This window comes from Melopsittacus undulatus, chromosome 5 (genome assembly GCF_012275295.1).
Source record: "Melopsittacus undulatus isolate bMelUnd1 chromosome 5, bMelUnd1.mat.Z, whole genome shotgun sequence".
NCBI lineage: Eukaryota > Metazoa > Chordata > Aves > Psittaciformes > Psittaculidae > Melopsittacus > Melopsittacus undulatus.
Window position 1 is genome coordinate 75,855,311 of NC_047531.1, and position 19,807 is coordinate 75,875,117.

The 19,807-nt window shown below is 39.5% G+C and overlaps 1 protein-coding gene across 1 annotated transcript in view; it reads right to left on the reverse strand.

Moving 5' to 3' along the window:
- VWF (von Willebrand factor) overlaps window positions 1-19,807 on the reverse strand; it is a 131,688-nt gene that overhangs the window by 73,041 nt on the left and 38,840 nt on the right. The window contains exons 16-20 of the mRNA XM_034063101.1: window positions 15,618-15,858; window positions 14,720-14,814; window positions 13,137-13,297; window positions 6,263-6,366; window positions 1,610-1,748 (exon numbers count right to left, since the gene is read on the reverse strand). Coding sequence (XP_033918992.1) covers window positions 1,610-1,748; window positions 6,263-6,366; window positions 13,137-13,297; window positions 14,720-14,814; window positions 15,618-15,858 — 740 coding nt within the window. The remainder of the gene's footprint in view (window positions 1-1,609; window positions 1,749-6,262; window positions 6,367-13,136; window positions 13,298-14,719; window positions 14,815-15,617; window positions 15,859-19,807) is intronic.

Consider the following 19,807-nt stretch of genomic DNA (forward strand, 5'->3'; position numbering starts at 1 on the left):
ACACATGCACATATTTTGCAGGGTATTTTTTGGCAAGGAAAATCCATGCTATTACAGTATCTGTGGTATTTTAAAGACATACAGTGAGCACAGTGTACATCTTAATAACACAGATATTAATTGATTTAACAGTGAAAACAAGACTGCAGCCTTAATAATAAAATAAAAACTTAAACTAGAATGTTAGGTTAGAAATAAAGTTACTGCACCATCTCGAGCAAAAAGTTTGATGCCCTTGTTTTCCCACCAGCACCTGAATAATTACAATAATGTCAACCTATTTCTCACATATTTAATGAGGAAAAAGTCTAATGTATTAAACTTTTAAAGTTTAAATCAAAATTTAAAGTTTAATGCATTGATTTTCTTTTAACTTAAATATTTCTGACATGCATGGAGAGTTAGTACTACATTTATATGACAATTCATGACTCTCAAGCCTTTTAGGTTTTTAAGTTGGGCTGGTTTTTTTTTCAGTACACACCTTTAAAGAAAAAGATGATAGCTTTCTGTGTTGCTCATATGAGGAAACAGATCTCATTTTCATTTTAAGTAGTTTTATGGTACTTTATGCTATTGTTGCCTGCAAGACCTTTACACAGAGCTCTCACTAGCATCAATCATTCTTCTACTGTAACTCAGCTGGTATCAAGGTGGGAGCATATTTCAAAGACTTAGCCAGAGATAGGCTGATCACACTTTCCTGACCAAGAACTACAAGGAGGAATGTGCTTCATGAAAAGAATCTGTGGAGAAAACAGTAGCCCACTCAAGAAGCATGTCACTTGTGACTGCAGAAGACTTTTGTTACCAATTAGCAGTGGAACGATCCACATGTTACACCAAATTTTCAGATTAAATCCATCTTCTGCACACACATTTTTAAACACACAATGATTTGTGCCTGTAGATGAGATGTAATTTCATTTAACTCTATATTTCTAACTGGTCCCATGAATCACAAATTGATGTTAGTGTGCTATGCCTCTATCTACTTCTCTTCTTTGCTGCAAAGAAAATGGATATTGTCAATGTACACCAAACAGGCATGGAAAAGGACAGCAACTTTGCTGAAATGAAGAAGCAGTACCTGTGCCCTAGATGCATTTAGGGAAAGTCCACCGAGCACTGCTTCTCTCACTCAATTAGACAGTGAGCCATCAATATTGGATAAAGAAGCTAGTGGAGAGTGAGGAAAGACTGATTTATGGATACCTATGATCCCTTGTTAGAGATGATATTCAGACAATATTTCTCTGTACCATGCTGCTATTATACGATTCATGACTGCCAGCTAGACATGACAACCTAATGCTTCTATAGAGCACAAGGCATCTTCAAAGTTCTAAAAGCATCTTTGAGGTCACTAATAAGCTTCTCTTTCCTCTACCATACATCTGGTTTAGTAATTAATAATACTTTACTGTGATTTATCCAAAGGTTGGACTTGTATCCAGGTATAAAACACCTTATATATTATTAGACAGCAGTTGGATGAAGCATTGGATGATATGGTTTAGTGTGAGGTGTCCCTGCCCATGGCAGGGGGATTGGAACTAGATGACCTTAAGGTCCTTTCCAACCCTATTCTATGATTCTATGTTCTTACCTGAACTAATACGTATTGACAGTTTCCTGGAAACTTGTATTTCAATCCATCAAACGTCAAATAATGAGCTGTACCAATAACAGTGCAGGTGCCATCACATACATTTTTGGTGCACTCCCACTTTCGACCACGGCACACACTGTAAGAGGGAAAACAAGTCAGTGACAGTTATCATTATTCCCAAAGTATGTAATAAGCAAGAGAATGAAAGATCCTTTAGGCAAAGTGAAAGAGCAAAAATTGATTTCTCCAGGAGTGCATGATCTGAAAACTCTCCAGAAGACACACAAGTGGTGATAAGCTACTATTTTGCCTTCTTATGGGCTGCAGCTCTGTGTGGAACCTCTGCAGTTGTTGGTGCAGCTGTCTGACCTCAAGTATATCCCCAGCAGATCCTTTCTGCTTGTGTTTGGCCTCGAGAAGGTACACTCAGGGGGCTACACACCTGAACTGCTAGAATCCTTTAGATAGACTTCCATAATTACGTTACACTACCGTGCACCAGATAACGCTTTCATAAACACAAATTAGTGTGTGTTATCATTGGGTGCGTAAGTCCAAATAGTGCATTAAAACATTAAGTGAATAAAATAATGTTCTTCCCTTTTTCTTACAAGCTGCATGTAGGAGTATGTGCTTTTTGAACTTCCCTATTACAAAAAGAGGCCTGGACAGAGCCTTCTAGAATATCTTGTATTAGTATTTTATTTTGGTTATCCTACTCTGCTCTGTGCAACCCTTCAGAAAAACAGATTGACTACTCTCTGTAGACCATTACAGGTTAAATATGGAGTATAATGCCAGCAACCCTGGTTTTTTATTTGTAGTACTGTCTATTTTTCCCTCATTAAAAGCCAAAATAGTAGTAAATTTAATATCCATCAGATGCCAAATGACATGTGCTTAGTCTAGTGATCAAATTCTGGGACCAAGTAACCAGGACAGTAATTCAACCCAGCAAATTTTTGTTCTGAATATATGCTGAAGTGTAATACCACCCTTCTCCAAAGAGGTTTGTCTGCTCTTAAATTCACTCTTCAGAAGAGTATATCTGACCTAGCAATTGGAGACGTTACCTCACAGGCTTCCAAGAAAACACAGATAGTTATATTTCTTTTTCTGTACATAGGTACACATATACATACACCTTATGAGAAATGTCCTAAAGTGTGTTACTGTCCCCTGAGATCTCCTGTGGTGATTAAAACAGAGCACCTGCCCTACAGGAGGATTCAAGTTTGGCAACATACAAATAGGACATACAAATACAAGAAGTGACAAGCATCCTGATCATGAAAGGAGATAGACCAATAGCTGCCTGCCTGTACAGCTTGCAAGTGAGGCAGTCCAGGACACCTCCCAGACTTCCTCACAAGCATAGAATATGCAAGAACAGAAAAGGGACATCCTGACAGACAGAGCAAAACAAGATGATGCCTTGTTTTCTCAGGGGAAGGGTAATTCCGAAGCACAATCAAACACAGGGTTAAAGTCTCAATACCATTATACCCACACTGCTATAGCAGATGTACTGCACTATTATTATCATACAAAAACATCACAAAAAGGACAGCATTTGGGTTGTTTGTTTGTTTGTTTTTTCATTTAACTCATTTTGTACTCTTTTTGCCTTCTGTTTTATTTTCTTATTCTGTTTTTTTGTTTGTTAAAAAAAACAAAATACAACACAAAACAAAAGTCCCACATGGTGGCCATCTTCTGAGTGGATATTCAAAATGCAGAGAAAGCCAATTCTCTTGCCTTTGTGTAACTCATCTAGTTCTAGTGCAATTATACCAGTGTAACACAGGGAAGAAAAATAGTAGGGTTCCTAGTCTTCATGATGACACCAAATCAGCCATATTCAATGCCAATCATTATTAAATTTATGAGAATTTCTACGAGCATTTGCATCCATTCATTGTTGTGACGCACAATAATCTGAATCTCACATGGTATCCTGATAAATAAGGCTCAAGGAGGTAAATATGCTTATGCTAAAATGAGTAAAAGAGGGAAATTGAGAAATAAAGAACAGGCTTCAGGGCATCCATATGATCCTCTTTGCCCTTTCCTAAAGGTATCCTGGAGAACCACAAGCCTTGCTATAGAAGCTGCAGGTGAGAAAGGGGATCTTTCTTTTGGCATCCATGAGCTTTTGAACAGTGAAACAAATTAATGTGCTAATTAGCAAGAAACTAAATAAACTAAATAAAAAGCAAGGCAAATTAAGCATAAAACTTGTTCACTCACTTGTAGTTAATTTTGAAGACTCAAAATAGCATCTGACACCATATCCATTAATCTAATCTAATAATATTAATATCATGATCTGATAAGCAATATGTTGCTTGAGGCTGAAGAAACATTCATCTATTGAATGCTATATGAATGCAGATGGACACCATCACTGACCCGGGAATTTTCTAATCTAACTCTATAACAGCAGGGAAAGAAAAATTCTATCCCTGCTTTACAGACATAAAACTCAGGGATAAAAAAAACTGAAGAACTTTCCCAAGATCAAATTGCTAACCAAAGAAAAATTAGGTACTGAATGAAGTTCTGTAGTAATGCCTTAATCCAAGCATAAGTACTGCTTAATCTTGGTAACATTTCACAGTATAATAAATATTGTGCAATGTGTTTTCTTCAAAGAATGAAGTTTCAGTAACATGAAACTGATCACACCTTCTGCTATTAAATCTCTACTAACAGGTAGAGCAAGACCAAGATTTTGCATATAAGTGCATGGACATATTATAAAGTATGTGCTGTAGCAAAAGTCAGATTAGCAAATTTCTGCCGTGTACTGTTCATAAATGTTATTCCAAAATTTTCACTGAGCTCTACAATGAATTCCCAATACATAGCATAACAAAAGTTTTGCCACTGGCTTAAGCTTGGAGACATTCCACTGTTCATGAATTAGGGTCTCCCATATGTCAACTCAAATGTAAATGCCAAATGTGACACCTCTGGCTCATATATTGCGTTTGCAGGTGTTCACATCTGGCTAAGAACAAGTGAGAATGAGAACTCCTGCAACAGCAGTACAAAAAGAAAAAAAAAATACCAAAAGAAAAGGAAGATCTGACCCCCAAAATGCAGACTCTCAATTCTTATTAATTCTCAAAGCAACAGTAATTTCCTATATCACTTTCTAAATGACATTTGACTTCGTATTTGCTGAGAACTATCATGAAACTTTTCAAAGTCACACAGTTCAAAAAAGCCCTAGTGACATTTTTGAAGGGACCTTATTTCCAATTTTGCTTTCACATTCTAGGAAAATATCTAAATTGAGAGAAAGAACTTTTTATCAGTGAGACAAAGCATGATTTCTAAGGTTTTCTTGACCCTGATATTGAAGAAAATCCTATGTATTAGAGGAAAGGTCAGTTAAAATGGCATCTATAGACAGTATCAATTTTTCCTCCATCTTTCTTCTTTTAAACCTGCTTTTCCCCGGGTCTAAATATAGTACATGATTCACAATGCAATATGTAGCTGCAAAGGAAAAAAAATTAAAATTCTGGGAGGTCACTGTTTCCATACAAAACCATAAAACCTTTTATCTAAGTCTCACACTAGTTAGGAACAGTCCCACTTGTCTAAAAAAACACTTGAAGTCATTGTTGCCCAGAGATCAATGGACAAAGCAAAACCCAAACCAAATGACTCTTCAGTGGTGCTGATTCCCTAATCCAACTCCACCCAGTCATTCAAAGGATAACAGAAACACAGAACCATAGAATCCCAGAAACATAGAACGGTTTGGGTTGGAAGGGAATTACACCTTGGACTCTTTAGAGCTCTGCAGAAAAGAACCACTGCTCCCTCCACAAGTACACATGGGAGCAAAATACCTCCAATGCAGCAAGTGTGCTGTGAAGACAGAAGCCAAGAATTACCCAGCAGGCAAACCTTACCCAAGGCTGTGCTGAGGGCTTCCCTCCATGCAAATCTCACAGCCCAGCACTTTTCTGAACGTACAAATTCTTTTTCAAGAACCAAACAGAATAGATAGGAATGTGGGTGAAAGACACAGAGCACTTCCTCTTTTGTTCTGAGAAGGTATAACCAATTTCCTCTTTTTTTCCTCTCTTTACTTTTTTATAAGAAAAAAATATATCAATAGATTGAGAGTTCACTTGAAATATCAAAGATCAACTCTGTTTCTGCCTGATTCTTTTCTGAAAAGCTTCTGTCACATTATAGCTGGCATATCACACCCCTTCTGTTGATGTATACTGAAAAGGACTGATTTGAAGGACCCCAGTTGGCAAAAAAAAGAAAGCAGACAGCAAAGTTTAGCAACAAAGTGCAGACTCCATTCCTGACACTCCAGAGGATCTCCTGTGTTGTTATCTTGTGTTGCAAAATCAAGAGGCAAATCCACTAGCTAGTGGCTATGATGACCCCCACAGACACACAGACTCCCTATCTGTAAGGTACAACATACAGTTCAACAGATATTGCACTGATTTTTATTCCAAGCAAATGGAATATGCTGGTCTCTGCAATATGTGCATTACTACACTTCAAAACCTGATTTTGTATAAAACAGATCTGTTAAGCAAACAATATTTGGTTTTATTAAACATATTAGGTGCCCTAGAAAAAGCAAAAAACACAGTTCCAGTGGCTCACCAGGTGTTGCAGTCATTAGTCACTGTCTCTCCCTTGGCATATTCTCTTCCGTTGTGAAAACATGGGCATCTTTCAGGAGCAACACACTTGTTTTCATGTCGCACCTAAGCAAAACACAGTTTGTCAGCATATGGATCTGTCAGTATGTGCTGGTACGTAGAAAAGCAAGCACAAATGTGGATAAAGAATACAGGAAAGGATAGAGGAAATGCTTCAAGACTAGAGCAAGAAAGGTACAGCATTGCTAATATTTTTTCCCATTAACATAATTAGAGCTATGGGTACATAAATCTCAGTCTTGCTTCAGAGGCTGGACACCTGTTTAAAATGCTGGGAGAATAAATTAGATTAGAGAACATCATGATGAGAAAGTCCAATTTGACCAAAACCAGGATGTGATGAAGATAAATTAGGCTAACCTGAATATGAAGAACAGATGAATAGAACATGCTTATCACATACACCAAACTGAAGGATGGCTTACCAGAAAAACAACCAGACACACAACTCAACTGAGCTAAAATATGAACACTGAGGAGGAGACAAGGAGCTGTAGTACTAGAACTCAAGTGCAACTGCATATTTTGTTGTCACAGACAACAGCCCCCCCAACTCCCCTGTTGACTTGCCTCTGAAAACTGCAGTAGTCATTCATTTATTTTCAAATTCCTATTTATTTCCTAGAAAGCAAGATAAATATCAGTCCACTTGAGACATTATTTCACTCTCACAGGCTCTGTTGCTGGGAAATATGTCATTATGTTCTGCCTACAATTTTTTCTTTTTCAGTCATACTCTACTGATCTTAGTTTCTCCTTCTACAACAATAAACTATTTATCCCACTTAAACAAACAAACAAATTCAATAACAAGTAATGCCTTAGACTATTCTATTTTTTTAATTCCTTTTTTTGTTTTTTCTTCTGTGATTACTTCCTTTCTATTTTGAAGACAGGCAGTTTTGGAGTATCAAACAAAACCAAGGCTGGCTATGCTGGTTTTCATTTGGTTGTGTTTCTCCAAAGCCAGGGGCAGGTTTGTCTCATACTTCATGGAATACTGAAACAGAGAGGGCTTCCCTTCCCTCTCATTCAAAAGTCACAAAATATCACTTTCCCACTTTAAACTCTTTCTGTAAAATCATTAAAATAGTTTCTTTTTTGCCATAAATACAAGACAATGAGATCAATGTAGCTTGAAAACCAGGTTAATAAAGTAGAACAGCTCTGCCTTTTCCTATGGGGACCTGGAATGGCCACAGGGAACTACTTATAAAAAGGATTTCACAGCCCGGAGAGCCTTTATTCATATGCAGCTCCACATGCTTTATGGCTTATAGAAAGCTATATTATGCCAAATAAACCCACACCAATAGAAGCTAGATGGAAACAAAGAAATGCTTTTCTAGATGATAGAGCTGGGGCTCTGCCTCAGACTTAATCTCCACAAAGGATGGGGAGAAAACAGGCTAGAGAAGACCATATGTTTCGTGGGGTGTTTAATTCCTTCCTTCCTGATGGCACTCTGGAAAAAAACAATGATGACTTCATGCTCATTACTACATTTCTGATTTTTTCCCATAGTGTTCAGCAACATAGTTCATAGTAAATTTGAGGGCTAGATTCTGGATCTTGAGATTAGACATGTGGTTAATAAAGGCAGGATTAGGACCTCTTCTACTTGCTCCCTCACACATTGATATGAAGCTAGTCACAGCCTATCCTCAACTCTAAAATCCTAATAGGCTGGTATGAGTCTTTCCATCATGAAAGTATGACCACTATGAAGCTACAATGCAGCAGCTATTAATCCACTGACAAAGACAGAAGACTACCTTGTCTGAACACTGGAGAGTGGGTGGATTTAGAAAACCGGATATAAAGACCCAAAATAGGCTCTGACAAAAAGACTAATTATTTTTCCTGCAAAACTCAACACATTGTGATTCTGTTAATAGTAACACACAATCTTCTGGTCATGTTGACCCCGCAACCAAAGCCTGTGTATCTGGCAGACCAATGCCAATGCTGCCGGTCAGTTAAGAACAATACATGTAGTTCTACAAGGCCAGTGGCATTACACACAAACAGCTGGACTTACTGTGAAAGTCTGTCAATCCATCAATATAGAGCACTTAATACAGCAGATCTAACAGTCCTGAGTGCCCGAGGTCATGAGAGGCACGAGTGTTCAGGAAGTAACCACAAGAAAAGACACAGGTTTGTAATGAGAACAGCTGCTGATCACACCATCTTATACCCTTATAATGATTCTCCTGAGAATATGTCCATGGATTATAAGTGGCTGACCAGCCGATGTTCCTGACCCTCCTCAACTTGGGGATCTAACAGAAAAGTCCATCATTTCCTTGCTCTATCTTGTTAATTGTTAATCCTTGACAAATCTTGCAAAAGGCAGGACAGTGTTACAGATTTCAGAACCTTGAAGTTTCTTCTCTCCTAAACTCTGCCTTGATGAGGCTGAATTTTAACTTCTTTTGGTCACACAGTTTTGATGAGTATTGCACTATCAAAGGCAGCTCAGTTTTTCACTCTTCCTCCTGATACACCTGAGGGTTTCAGCAGAAAGTCAGCCAGAGGTACAAAAGAGTGTAGGATTAAGTAAAGGAAGTGGGTCAGGTTAGAACCCAATAGCTGATACATTTTAACAAAACCAGCCTGTCATCATTTCTGTGCAAAGACAAGTCAAAAGCATGCTAGGACAGACCACTCAACGCATGCTGGTTTACACTTGGCTTTTCTTTTTTACAACAGCTGTATGCTTGTTATGTTTGTTTTATGAAGCATTATCCTTGGGCAGATGTACATACCAGAAAGATGGCACCCACCTCCTCATGAAAACTCTGTCATGTTATAATATAGGATAAGCCTACACTGAACAATATAAAATAGAGATAGCAGGAAAATCAATATAGCACTCTAGTAAATTTCTGTTGAAAACAGTTTGGAAGAAAAAAATTCTTCCAAACTTTTCTGATTAAAATATTTAGGGGTTTTTGGCTTCATCTGGGTTTTTTTTTTTTCTTTTTCAACCAACTTCTCATAATTTTATAAATAATTTTATTTCAGCAGTCAGACTACAATAAAATGTTTCATTTCAATTTTAAATGCTAATTTTGTTTCAGTTGTTTGAAACTGAAATAAATACATTTTCTAGTTTTGGAGTGTCTGGATTTTGTGCTTTCCGTTTGTTCTGTTCCTCTTTTTTTTCCCAGAAAGGTGATTAGCACTCCATTTGTATATTTATTAATATTTTCCAATGGGAAAAAAATGGAATGCAGTAAACTAATCTGAGAAAGCATATTTTTCCCCACACTTCTGCACATATGTTATGATTTATCTTTTCTGCTCTGCAAAAGGGTGACAAGTATGGAGAATTTCCCACCCTCCAGATGATCAAAGATAGAAGAAGAAGAATTACTTTTCATGGCATATCAAACATTTTTATTTTCAAGAAATAAAAACATTGTAAAATATTAGGTCAAGATGAACTGGAAAACTAATTTTTCAGTTGAAAAAAATTAGGATTTGTTTGTATTTTCTGGCTGGGAAAATAATCGATTCATTGATAGGCAATTTCTCACCCCAGCAAATCTTCCAATTCAAATCCAGCCAACTGCAGCATCATGTTCATGAGCAGCCCCTGACTTATTTCTTTTTAATTATTTTTAGGTATGTTAGTCAAACTTGGCAGGCTGTACATACAGATTTTAGACTATGGATTCCTCTATTTAAGTAACTCAGCTAACTAATCTGTAAACATCTCTTTATATATGTTGAGATAACATTGCACTTAATCACATCTTAACTGCTATATGTGCTTGAAAATTGTATGGGAGAGTTGTTTCTGTAAACTATATATCTTTGTGTTTCCTGATGGTACAAACCACTTTAGAGAAGCAATGAGATTTTATTTTTTACTAGTAAGTTATCCATGGCCATTCCTAATTTTTATAGGCTACTATACCACAAAAGAAAAACAAAAGTCTTCAGTAAAAAGGTACAATTCCTTACAGAGTGACAATATGTGCAAATACTTTTTCCCATAAATGTGCAGTAATCTGTTGCTTTCCATAGACATTCGTAGAAAGAGTAGCTCACCTCCATGAGTGCTTGCATAGGAAGCAGCATTACAGAACGCCAACAAGGGAGATTAACTGGCAGAAGAAATGCTAAAACCTTTTCCTGGTCCCTTTACTGCTCAGTTCTGTTGGTACAAGTCTGAAAAACAGAGACTTTGTGACTTTGCAAACATTTTCTTCCAGTCTGCCCAGCATCTTTAAGGTAGAGGGAGGGAGGATGGAAAGGAGGACCTGCTCATCACCCTAAATCCTCCCATTTCTGGCAAACAATACTGGGAGCACAAAGCCTCATTGCAGAGTGAAAAAATAAGGAATAAGCCTCCCTAAAACCATCTTGGTTAGTTATCTACAGGTGGTGAGGAGGAAACTCCTCTTTGACAAGAAGCTGGAAGCCCCTGTGGAACCAGGAGGCTGAAGGGCACCCACACAACAAAAGCAAGGAGCTTGATCCTGTCTTTGCATGGCAGCGGTTACAGCAAAATCACCTAGATACCACGTTCTCCCGTTGTGGCTTTGGCAAACATGTATCTCATCATTTTTACTCCCTGTCAGGCTGGACGCACACAAGACAGTACAGACCGAGTTTACTGGAAGGTTGAACCATACTTCCATCTAGTGGACAAAACCTTATTTTACCATTTAAGAAAAATCCGAACCAAGCCCCCCATTCTTTTATCTGAAACTTGACAAACCATCTTGTTGCATGTGTCCCATCACTGCAACGTCAGCTGGAGCTACCAATTCCAAAATGCCAAAGACTGCTTCTCCTGGCAAGTATTTTATGAAACAATTGTTTGAATGATAGTTTCAACCTACTGAAAATAAATACAACATTCTATACTAAATGAGAAGGTTAATTACTAAAAAGCTGATCTGGGGAGGGTTTTTTTGGGGGGAAGGAGTCCCACCCCATTTTTTTTTCCTGTTGAGTAGTTATCATAAGGGGGTTTTCTGTTACTATCGCTAAAGTGTACTGTTATCAGACCCTGGAACTGAAACCAGATCTCAAGCCCCTTCAACAAATCAAAGAATTCTGATAGTGATGTACAGAGAAAAACCTGTTCATACTGGAGCTCTTGGAATTTTACTAGTACACAAACATTTGGAAGTCTATTTAACACACTACTATTTAGGAATTCTCTAAAAGGAAAAACATTTAAAAACTGAAACATGAGAAGAAGCAACATTTGGTTTTAAATTTATGGCAAAAATTTGCTCAATGTTGATACAGATGAGTTTAAATTCTGTTCTGCATTTCTTGCTTTCTACCTACATGACACTTCACAAGCCTGAGTTTTTGCCTACAAGTTGGCATTTTATTAAGGAGTAACATCTATTTACTTAAACATATGCTTATCATCAGAATATAATATAGCAATATTAAAAATATTAATTCTAGAAATTACTTTCATTATTAATTTATTATAAGAATTTGGGGGGGATGTTCTAGTAAGACAATGGAAGGAATTTGGGGGGGAATTTTTCTCTTCTGTATATATACAGAAGAGGAAAAACAACATACCTTTATAAAAATGCATGTTCCAAGTAAAGACAATTGCTTTTTAAAATAGAATTTAAACTAGTGGCTAAATAGTGGTTAAAGTAATTTCATTAGAGCTGAAGTCTAAACATGCATCTCAGCCCTAGAAGTAATAATCCATGCTTTCATGTGCTGTCAACATCAAGCGCATAACAATCTAAGCCTGATCCTAGAGCAGATATAAAAGATTAAAAAGAATAAAAGTAATCTTTTCATTACTAAACTTTGTAGCTTTTGAAAACACCTTGCTTTACCTTACACCTCTCTGAGCCAGAAAACTGTACTAGCAATGTCTCAAAGTGCCACAGGTGTGAAGTCTCACAGTTGTATTGTAGGCCTCAAAAAAAATAAAGACACAACTCAACTCTCTCCAACACCTACTAGGCATGGTCACCTGCATTGCATGCATTGAACACCGCAAACTTCTTAGTCTCATCAGTTTTCCTGGACAGAGAACTCAAAAGTGCCATTTATTTAACTTCATAAAGATTTGACCACGTGTTCCACCTCTACACTATTCATGCAATACCTGGGATTACACCCCCAGCCCATGGTGAGATTCTGTACATGACTCTGCCTGCACAAAGAGCGTTGCACAGAACTGAACACTGATGTTTTTTTTCCTATTGCTCAGAGAACAACAGCAGCAATCTGCTGTCTATTCTGCTCCATCTGCTTTTTATCACAGCTCTAAATTGACACTGAGCTCGCAGTCACTGGCTGAGCAAATAACTACTTGCTGTTTGCTTGTTTGCTCTGTTTAAAAATGACTAAACTAAAGATTAAATTTGCAGGTCAAAAGGGGACATAACCCCGGACTCCAGAAAGCATCTTATCAGTGGGAAAAAAGCACGCTTAGCACACCACCTGCAGTTCCAGGACACCTGCCGGCATCATGTTAGCAAGTTTCATGTCCCACATTCTTTTTCATGGGGAATTCTCAGTTTGGTACCACACACAGGAAAGCGACAGTAGAGATGGAGACTTCACAAGGAGGCAAACAAGTATCAGCAGAAAGGTCTAGCTTTTTGATTATCAATTATTATTACTACAAGCTAAACATTTTCTATGCAGATACACTAATAAATATACTTGACAGCAGCCAAAATTTGGCAGAGTCAATACTTCACAACCATGTATTTCCAAGCCGCAAGATGACTGCTGGTATGAAAGAATGAAGGCAAGAAAGCAAAGAGGATCTGTTTCTCTCTGTTGCAGTTAAGCCTGCTTACCATCCCTTTTGGACAGAGGCATCCAGATATGCAGCCATGGCTGATGCATTCCAAGTCGTAGTTCTGGCAAGTCTTGGCACACTCCAACCCTTCAGCTCTTGGGTTGTTTGCAGGACAGATAAATCTTTCCATGGGGGATCTGCATGTCAAGCTCCTTTTTACTTTAAAACAATAAATTTACAAAACTTGTAACTGGAACTTGTTAACTATTGTTAGCAGAGTATTTTTCTAAAGGATGGATCTTTATTAGAAAACTAATTTAGAATATACCCTGAACCAAAACTACTACATCACTATGCATGACATTATAAAGGCAACAGCTCATTTCCCTGAAATGGCAGTGACCTCAGTCAGGCTGTCATAAAAGCATGCATATTCTAACATAGAAGCAAAAGAAGCTGCACTAGGTAAATAGCATTTTAGCAACATGAACAGTGCAATTTCAGATTGCACTGGGGCTATGAGCACACCTCAGTGCCAAACATATTTCAGTCTGTAGGCAGCATACACTAGCAATGTCAGCACAAAGTCGATATTCTGAGAAGCAACAGCATCATATATTACTGCAGTTTTCAAACCCTGAGACTTTAGGTTCTGGTAGATCAGAATGTCACAAGAAACTCCAAGTCCTTATTTCATGCAGTGCTAACAATATACCTCTCTGAGGTTTTGTAAGTCTTAACGCCCTATAGCAGGAAAATTATGTCTTAACAGCATTAAATTAAGTTTGGTGACATATACACCCAGAGTGCTTCACCCAGAGAACAGTATGGGCCACCCAGGGACACTGTTACTGGTTGTCTACCAAGCAACATTAAGCAGGTGACTACCCTGTACCAACCAGTAAGATTTACAGTGTTTTCCACTAGAAGCTCGGCAGTAAGGGTGAGTGGTAGTTTATCAGAAGATGCAAAGGCAAAAAATAACCCTTTGCTCCAAGGCTCTGGGAAATACCAACCAAAAACTTGTCCAAACACCTTGAATGGATGCATTTGGCAGTATGCTACAGAAGACACTGTTTGGGCTTACTCCTGATATTCGTGAAGTGATGTTCTCAGGCTTCACCAAATCCCCACTATCCCAATCCCCTCTGAGATGCAACCGGTCTCAAACCCCCTAGATCTGCAAGGAAAGTGTCAGGCTCCAGGAGGTTTTATGCAGAGATGCCTGGTGGCTGGAAGACACACTTGATACCAGGTGGCAGTCTAACCTGCAGGCAACAAAAAGCTTCATCTGCACCAGAAAAGAGAGCCTGAAACCAGGAGGCAGAAGCAGAGGGTATAAAGCTGGCTCTCTACTGGTGTAGTGTGATCCTCAAATAGCAACTGTGGGCCTCAGATCACCACCAAGGGAGTTCTTAACCTCTTCAACTAAAGAGAGACTGCAGTGGCTAGCTGCACCCCTCCCATGTTAAATTTTTGTTTCTATATCGTAAAACAAATAAAAGTAGGAAGAAGTCCCACAACATCACCAGCCACTGCAACCTCTGGTGCTTCTTCCCTATCCAAGATTACTGAGACTGAAGAGAAGAAAAGAAAAACCCCCAAACAGAAAAAAATATGATTTTTTTAAGGCATACTAACTTCTGGCAGATGGTCTCTCATCAGCGAAAACATCTGGCAGGAAGGCACCAGGAACTCTGTTTGTACTGCAGTGCATGAAACCATTTTCACAATAGCTAAGGAAAACAAATAGAGCTTATATTTAACAATGTGACATTTAGCTTTCACTCACACTGGGGTTTTTTTTTTCAGATAGGCCTGCAGGGAACTGGATAGAATACCAAAATTACACCTCTCATTGAGGATGATCTGTTGCACTCCATCCACTGTGCTTATCAACCTTAAAGGCAAACCTTCCTTAGGATAGTTGATGTGATAGAATGGTAACACAGCTGCATGCTAGCCCTGTCCTGCTGAATTCCATCTGCACAGGCCTAAAGCTGGGCAAGATAATAGTCAGGTCTGTTGTGGAAAAAGGTGAGAGACCACTTAGTGTCTGCAGCTTATATGACTTCTGTGGTAGAGGAGAAAAGGGTAAGGCACTGTTCCCTAAACTGGACTTACCAGGAACAGCTCAGCAATTACATTCCTACTCTCAGTGTACAGCTACTCAATTTAACAATTAGAAATGCTTTTTAATATTTGTAATTAGGTTTTAACATCTAAGAATTATATCGCAGTACATTGGAGTGATGCCTACAAAGCCTACAAAGTAGCTATTGTCAGTAATTAAACTCCATTTCAAATTGCCAGGAACTGTTCATAGATGAGGGATTTATACTGTTTTCTGACTAAGGTGGCGTTTTAAATTATATGGATAGAGATGCAACAGCAAAAGTTACCATTTGGTTTGTTGGAACAAAAATCTTGCCCTCTTTCAAACTAGTTTCAGCAGAGGTAAAGGAACGAGTTAACCACTCAGCCTATCCAAAACTTTAAGTCACAGAATGTAAGTATGATTTACTAACATTGCACTTACCACACGGTGTAATGATCTGAAAAGATGTCTTCTGGTTGGAAGATCTCACCATCATAGTAACAAGAGCACTGGGACTTTGGTACACACTGCTCATGCTCATCCAGGTAGTGCCCAAGGGGACAGTAGCATCCTTCCACGCAGAGTTCATCACAGTCCTCATCCGGGTAGGACAAAGATCTGCAGGTCTGGTTGCACAACACCCCACACTGCCGGTACACTTGGCCTTCAGGACAGGTCATTGCTGTTGAATGATGTGCACATCAGGGAGAATGGCATTTGATTCAAAGCCAACTACAGTAAAAGCTGCCCAAAAAGCTTGGGATTGAAATGTATTTACTCAGTTTACTCATTGATGGAAGCCTATATTACAGTCTCTCCTTAATTCTGCAGCAGTAGTGAAGCATTGCTTCATATATGGCTTTGCTTATATGTATGTATATATATATATATATATATATATATACACATACACACAAGCAAAACTTCACTACATGCAGCTCCCAATAAACACTGGGACTGGACTGTGAACCCTGTGATGGAAATCTATCCACAAATCTTCATCCAGAATGAAAAAACACAGGCTCTGTCCAACCTCTGTTACTATTTGGATCTACAGGTTAGGAGTATTACAAGTGTTATGTACACATTCACACTTGGTTTCCTTTGCAACGTGGTTTAGGGACAATTTGGTCCAAATAAGTAGAAGTGTAGATTTCTGCCTTGATATGCAGTTGCCACAACAGCTTAAAGCCCATTCCAGAAGCTCTGGAGGATTCCTGTGGAAGCAGGTGCAAATAATGAAGTAATTTAGTGATCACGGAGTCAAACCTTGGGCACTAACGATTTTTGATGATGGATTCATTTTTAGGGAGACCTAATTATGACCTTTGGAACAATTTTGGCTTGTTTATAATGCTTACACTTAGTTCTGCAACAGCACTGACAATATCCTCTGCATACATCAGCATCAGCACTAGGTGGCAGTTATGACAACACATTGCAGAAGACGAGAATTCAAGTTAGTATTATTGTCAAGGGCTGATAACCAGGATTTACAAAACCTGTCGTTGGTAGCAACCTGCCAAAGCAAAGGGTTGGAGTTGTAAAGTGATAATGCAGGATGTTCAGCAGAGTGAGGGAAGCAGCTGCAAATAAAAGTTGGCACATTTGTACTGTGCTGAAACCAAGATCAAGGGGTTACAGAGAAAGCCTTTCCTCTTGTCATCCCTTGCAGAATGATCCAATAATCCCTACCCTCTTTTGTGAGTACACACCTGGGAACTGTAGCGGCAACAGCAGTAAAACTATAGCAAGGCTACAGCCCAGCAGCCTTGCCCAGCTTCTGATAGGGCTGAACTAATTAAATACTGGGCTAACAAAGCAAGGCCTACACGATAAGCAACGCCTAATGCATACCTCCACAAAATTGTTCTGCAAATAAGAGGTACTTCTACTCACTGAAGAGAGGCATGGCTTCACTAACATCTCCCCAACTTTTATTGAGGCACCCAAGTCCCATGCATGGAAGCGTAAGCCTTAACTTGAGGATCCAGCCCAGAGGCATCTAAGGTGACTTGAGGACTTCTTCAGAGCAAAGATCTCCCAAGTTTAGGACGTGTGCCCAACCTATTTAAGCTTTCACAACACAGCCCAAGAAATTAATATGTGCTCACATCAACACAGCAGGCAGAGAAAATACCTCCTAATTCAGAAATAAGTAGGTGATAGATTTACTTGCAGTTCAAAGTCATCTTGGCAGCTATTCACAGAACAGTGCTTCTAATGTATCTAATCATAATCTCTGCAGTAAATCAAATACTGTCTGTCACAGCCCAGGGCTGAAGACCATTTTAAAAGTAACTTTCATCACTAAAGGCATGTGCAAGCAGGACAACCATGAAGCCTCAGCCAAAACTATGAATTTGATACACAGGAGCGTCTGGAAGCAAGGAACTGGTCTGGCAGATTTCAGGTGGGTACACCAGTTTACTAGAGTCTGAAGAATCAAAAAAGATAGGATAACTGAGCCAAATATCCTGCCCTACCTTCTAGTCAGTGGTAACACTCCCTGCCCACAGGGATGACTTTGCAGTCACCCCTTTCTTAGCTAAAGCTTTGGAAGTCATCTTACCTGCTCATGCACCTCTTAAGGTTTTAGAAACATTCCATTTTTCCAGTTATGCTACCTAATGCCATATTCACATTTCAAGTCCTAGTGCGCTGCTCCATCACCTCCTGGCAACATCTGTTTTTAACAGCAAAAAGGCAAGACAACTGACCTGGGAGGGGACTGCTGTCTGTACACTTTGTAATACACTGACATGAAAAAAAACCTATCCCGCTATGACAGGAAATGAGAGGAAAAGGCGAGTCTCCACAGAGCCTGCTATAAAACCAAAACAGTTCAGTGCTGTGGCCTGAAGCTCAGCCTGTCCCAGGGATAAGACAGGAAATAGTGGGAAAGCACTGGAAAAATGTGTACCCATCAGATAGTTCATCCAGTTTCTTGTGGGTGGGTTTTCAACCCATAATGAAAGAGAATCCTGATCCATTTCTCAGGCAGCACAAGGTGAAAAAGTAAATCACGCCTAGGACAGAGGCTCCTGGTGAAGATGCACCCTCTTAGATTTAAATTCAACACAGCTGCTCAGCTAGCACCATCCACCATGCTGAGTCCTACCAGGCAATGTAGCCATCCCCAAATGCTGCTCAGAGTCTGTCCTACCTACTCCCCACTCCAGCACTCCCATACAAATCCTCTTACAGAAGCCATGCCGTGACACTAAACTACCCCAACATCACCACATTAAGGAAAATAGCAGGCTTATCAGCAGATTCTAAAACCTGGAGAAACATCTAGGGACCTGTTGACTGTTTCCCCTTTGTCACAAAACAATATATACATACACACATGCACACACACACACAACATCATAGAATAATTGGGGTTGGAAAAGGCCTTTGAGATCACTGAGTCCAACCTTTAAACTGACACTACCAAGTTCATATCCCTTTAGGGATATGGTTTATCCCTACTAAACCATATCCCTCAACACCACATCTACACATCTTCTACCTCCATGGATGGTGACTCCACCACTTTCCTGTGCAGCCTGTTTCAATGCTTGACAACTCTTTTGGTGAAGAAAATTTTCCTAATATCCAGTCTAGATCTTCACTGGTGCAGCTTGATGCCGTTTCTTCTCATCCTACTTTTTGTTACTTGGGAAAAGAGACCAACTTTGCTACAACCTCTTTCAGGCAGATGTAGAGAGAGATAAGGTCTCCTGAGCCTCCTTTTCTCCAAACCACCCCAGTTCCCTCAGTTGCTCCTCATAGAACTTATCCTCCAGACCCTTCACCAGCTTCATTGCCCTCCTCTGGACCCACTCCAATACCTAATATCTCTCTTACAATGAGAGGCCCAGGTCTGAACACAGTGTTTAAGGTGTGGCCTCACCAGTGCTGAGTGCAGGGGGATGATCACTGCCTCAGCCCTGCTGGCCACACTATTGCTGATCCAGACCAGGATGCTTTTGGCCTTCTTGGCTACCTGGGCACAAGCTGGCTCATCTTCAGCTCCATCAATTAATGCCCCTGGGTCCTTTTCCACCCAGCAGCTTTCCAGACACTCTTCCCCAAGCCTGGAGCATTGCATGTGGCTGTTGTGGCCCAAGTGCAGTACCTGGCATTTTGCCTTGTTGAACGTCATACCATTGGCTACAGCCCAACAATCCAGCCTGTTCAGATCCCCCTGCAGAGCCTTCCTACACTTTAGCTGATCAACACTCCCACCCAACTTGGTGTCATCTGCAAATTTACTAAGAGCGCACTTGATCCCCCCATTCAGAGTGAGTCCTGGGAAACACCACTTATGACCAGCTGCCAACTAGATTTAAGTGCATTCACCACAACCCTTTGGGCCTGGCCATCCAGACAGTTTTTCACATGCATTTGCATGAGAAACAGCCCTTCACAGTATGTCCTATCTGCTCCTTCCATGCAGTACGAAGGGATTTGATCTGTTGCTTATTCATGGTGGGCTGCAAGGGTACAAACCAAACCTTCAACAATCAACCTGCAATCAAACCAATTTCAAATACATGGAAGATGAAGGCTTGTTAGTTTGGTATGCAGCAGAAATGCTGTGCTATACCAATGAGTTATCTCCCTGCCACTTACCCACTTCA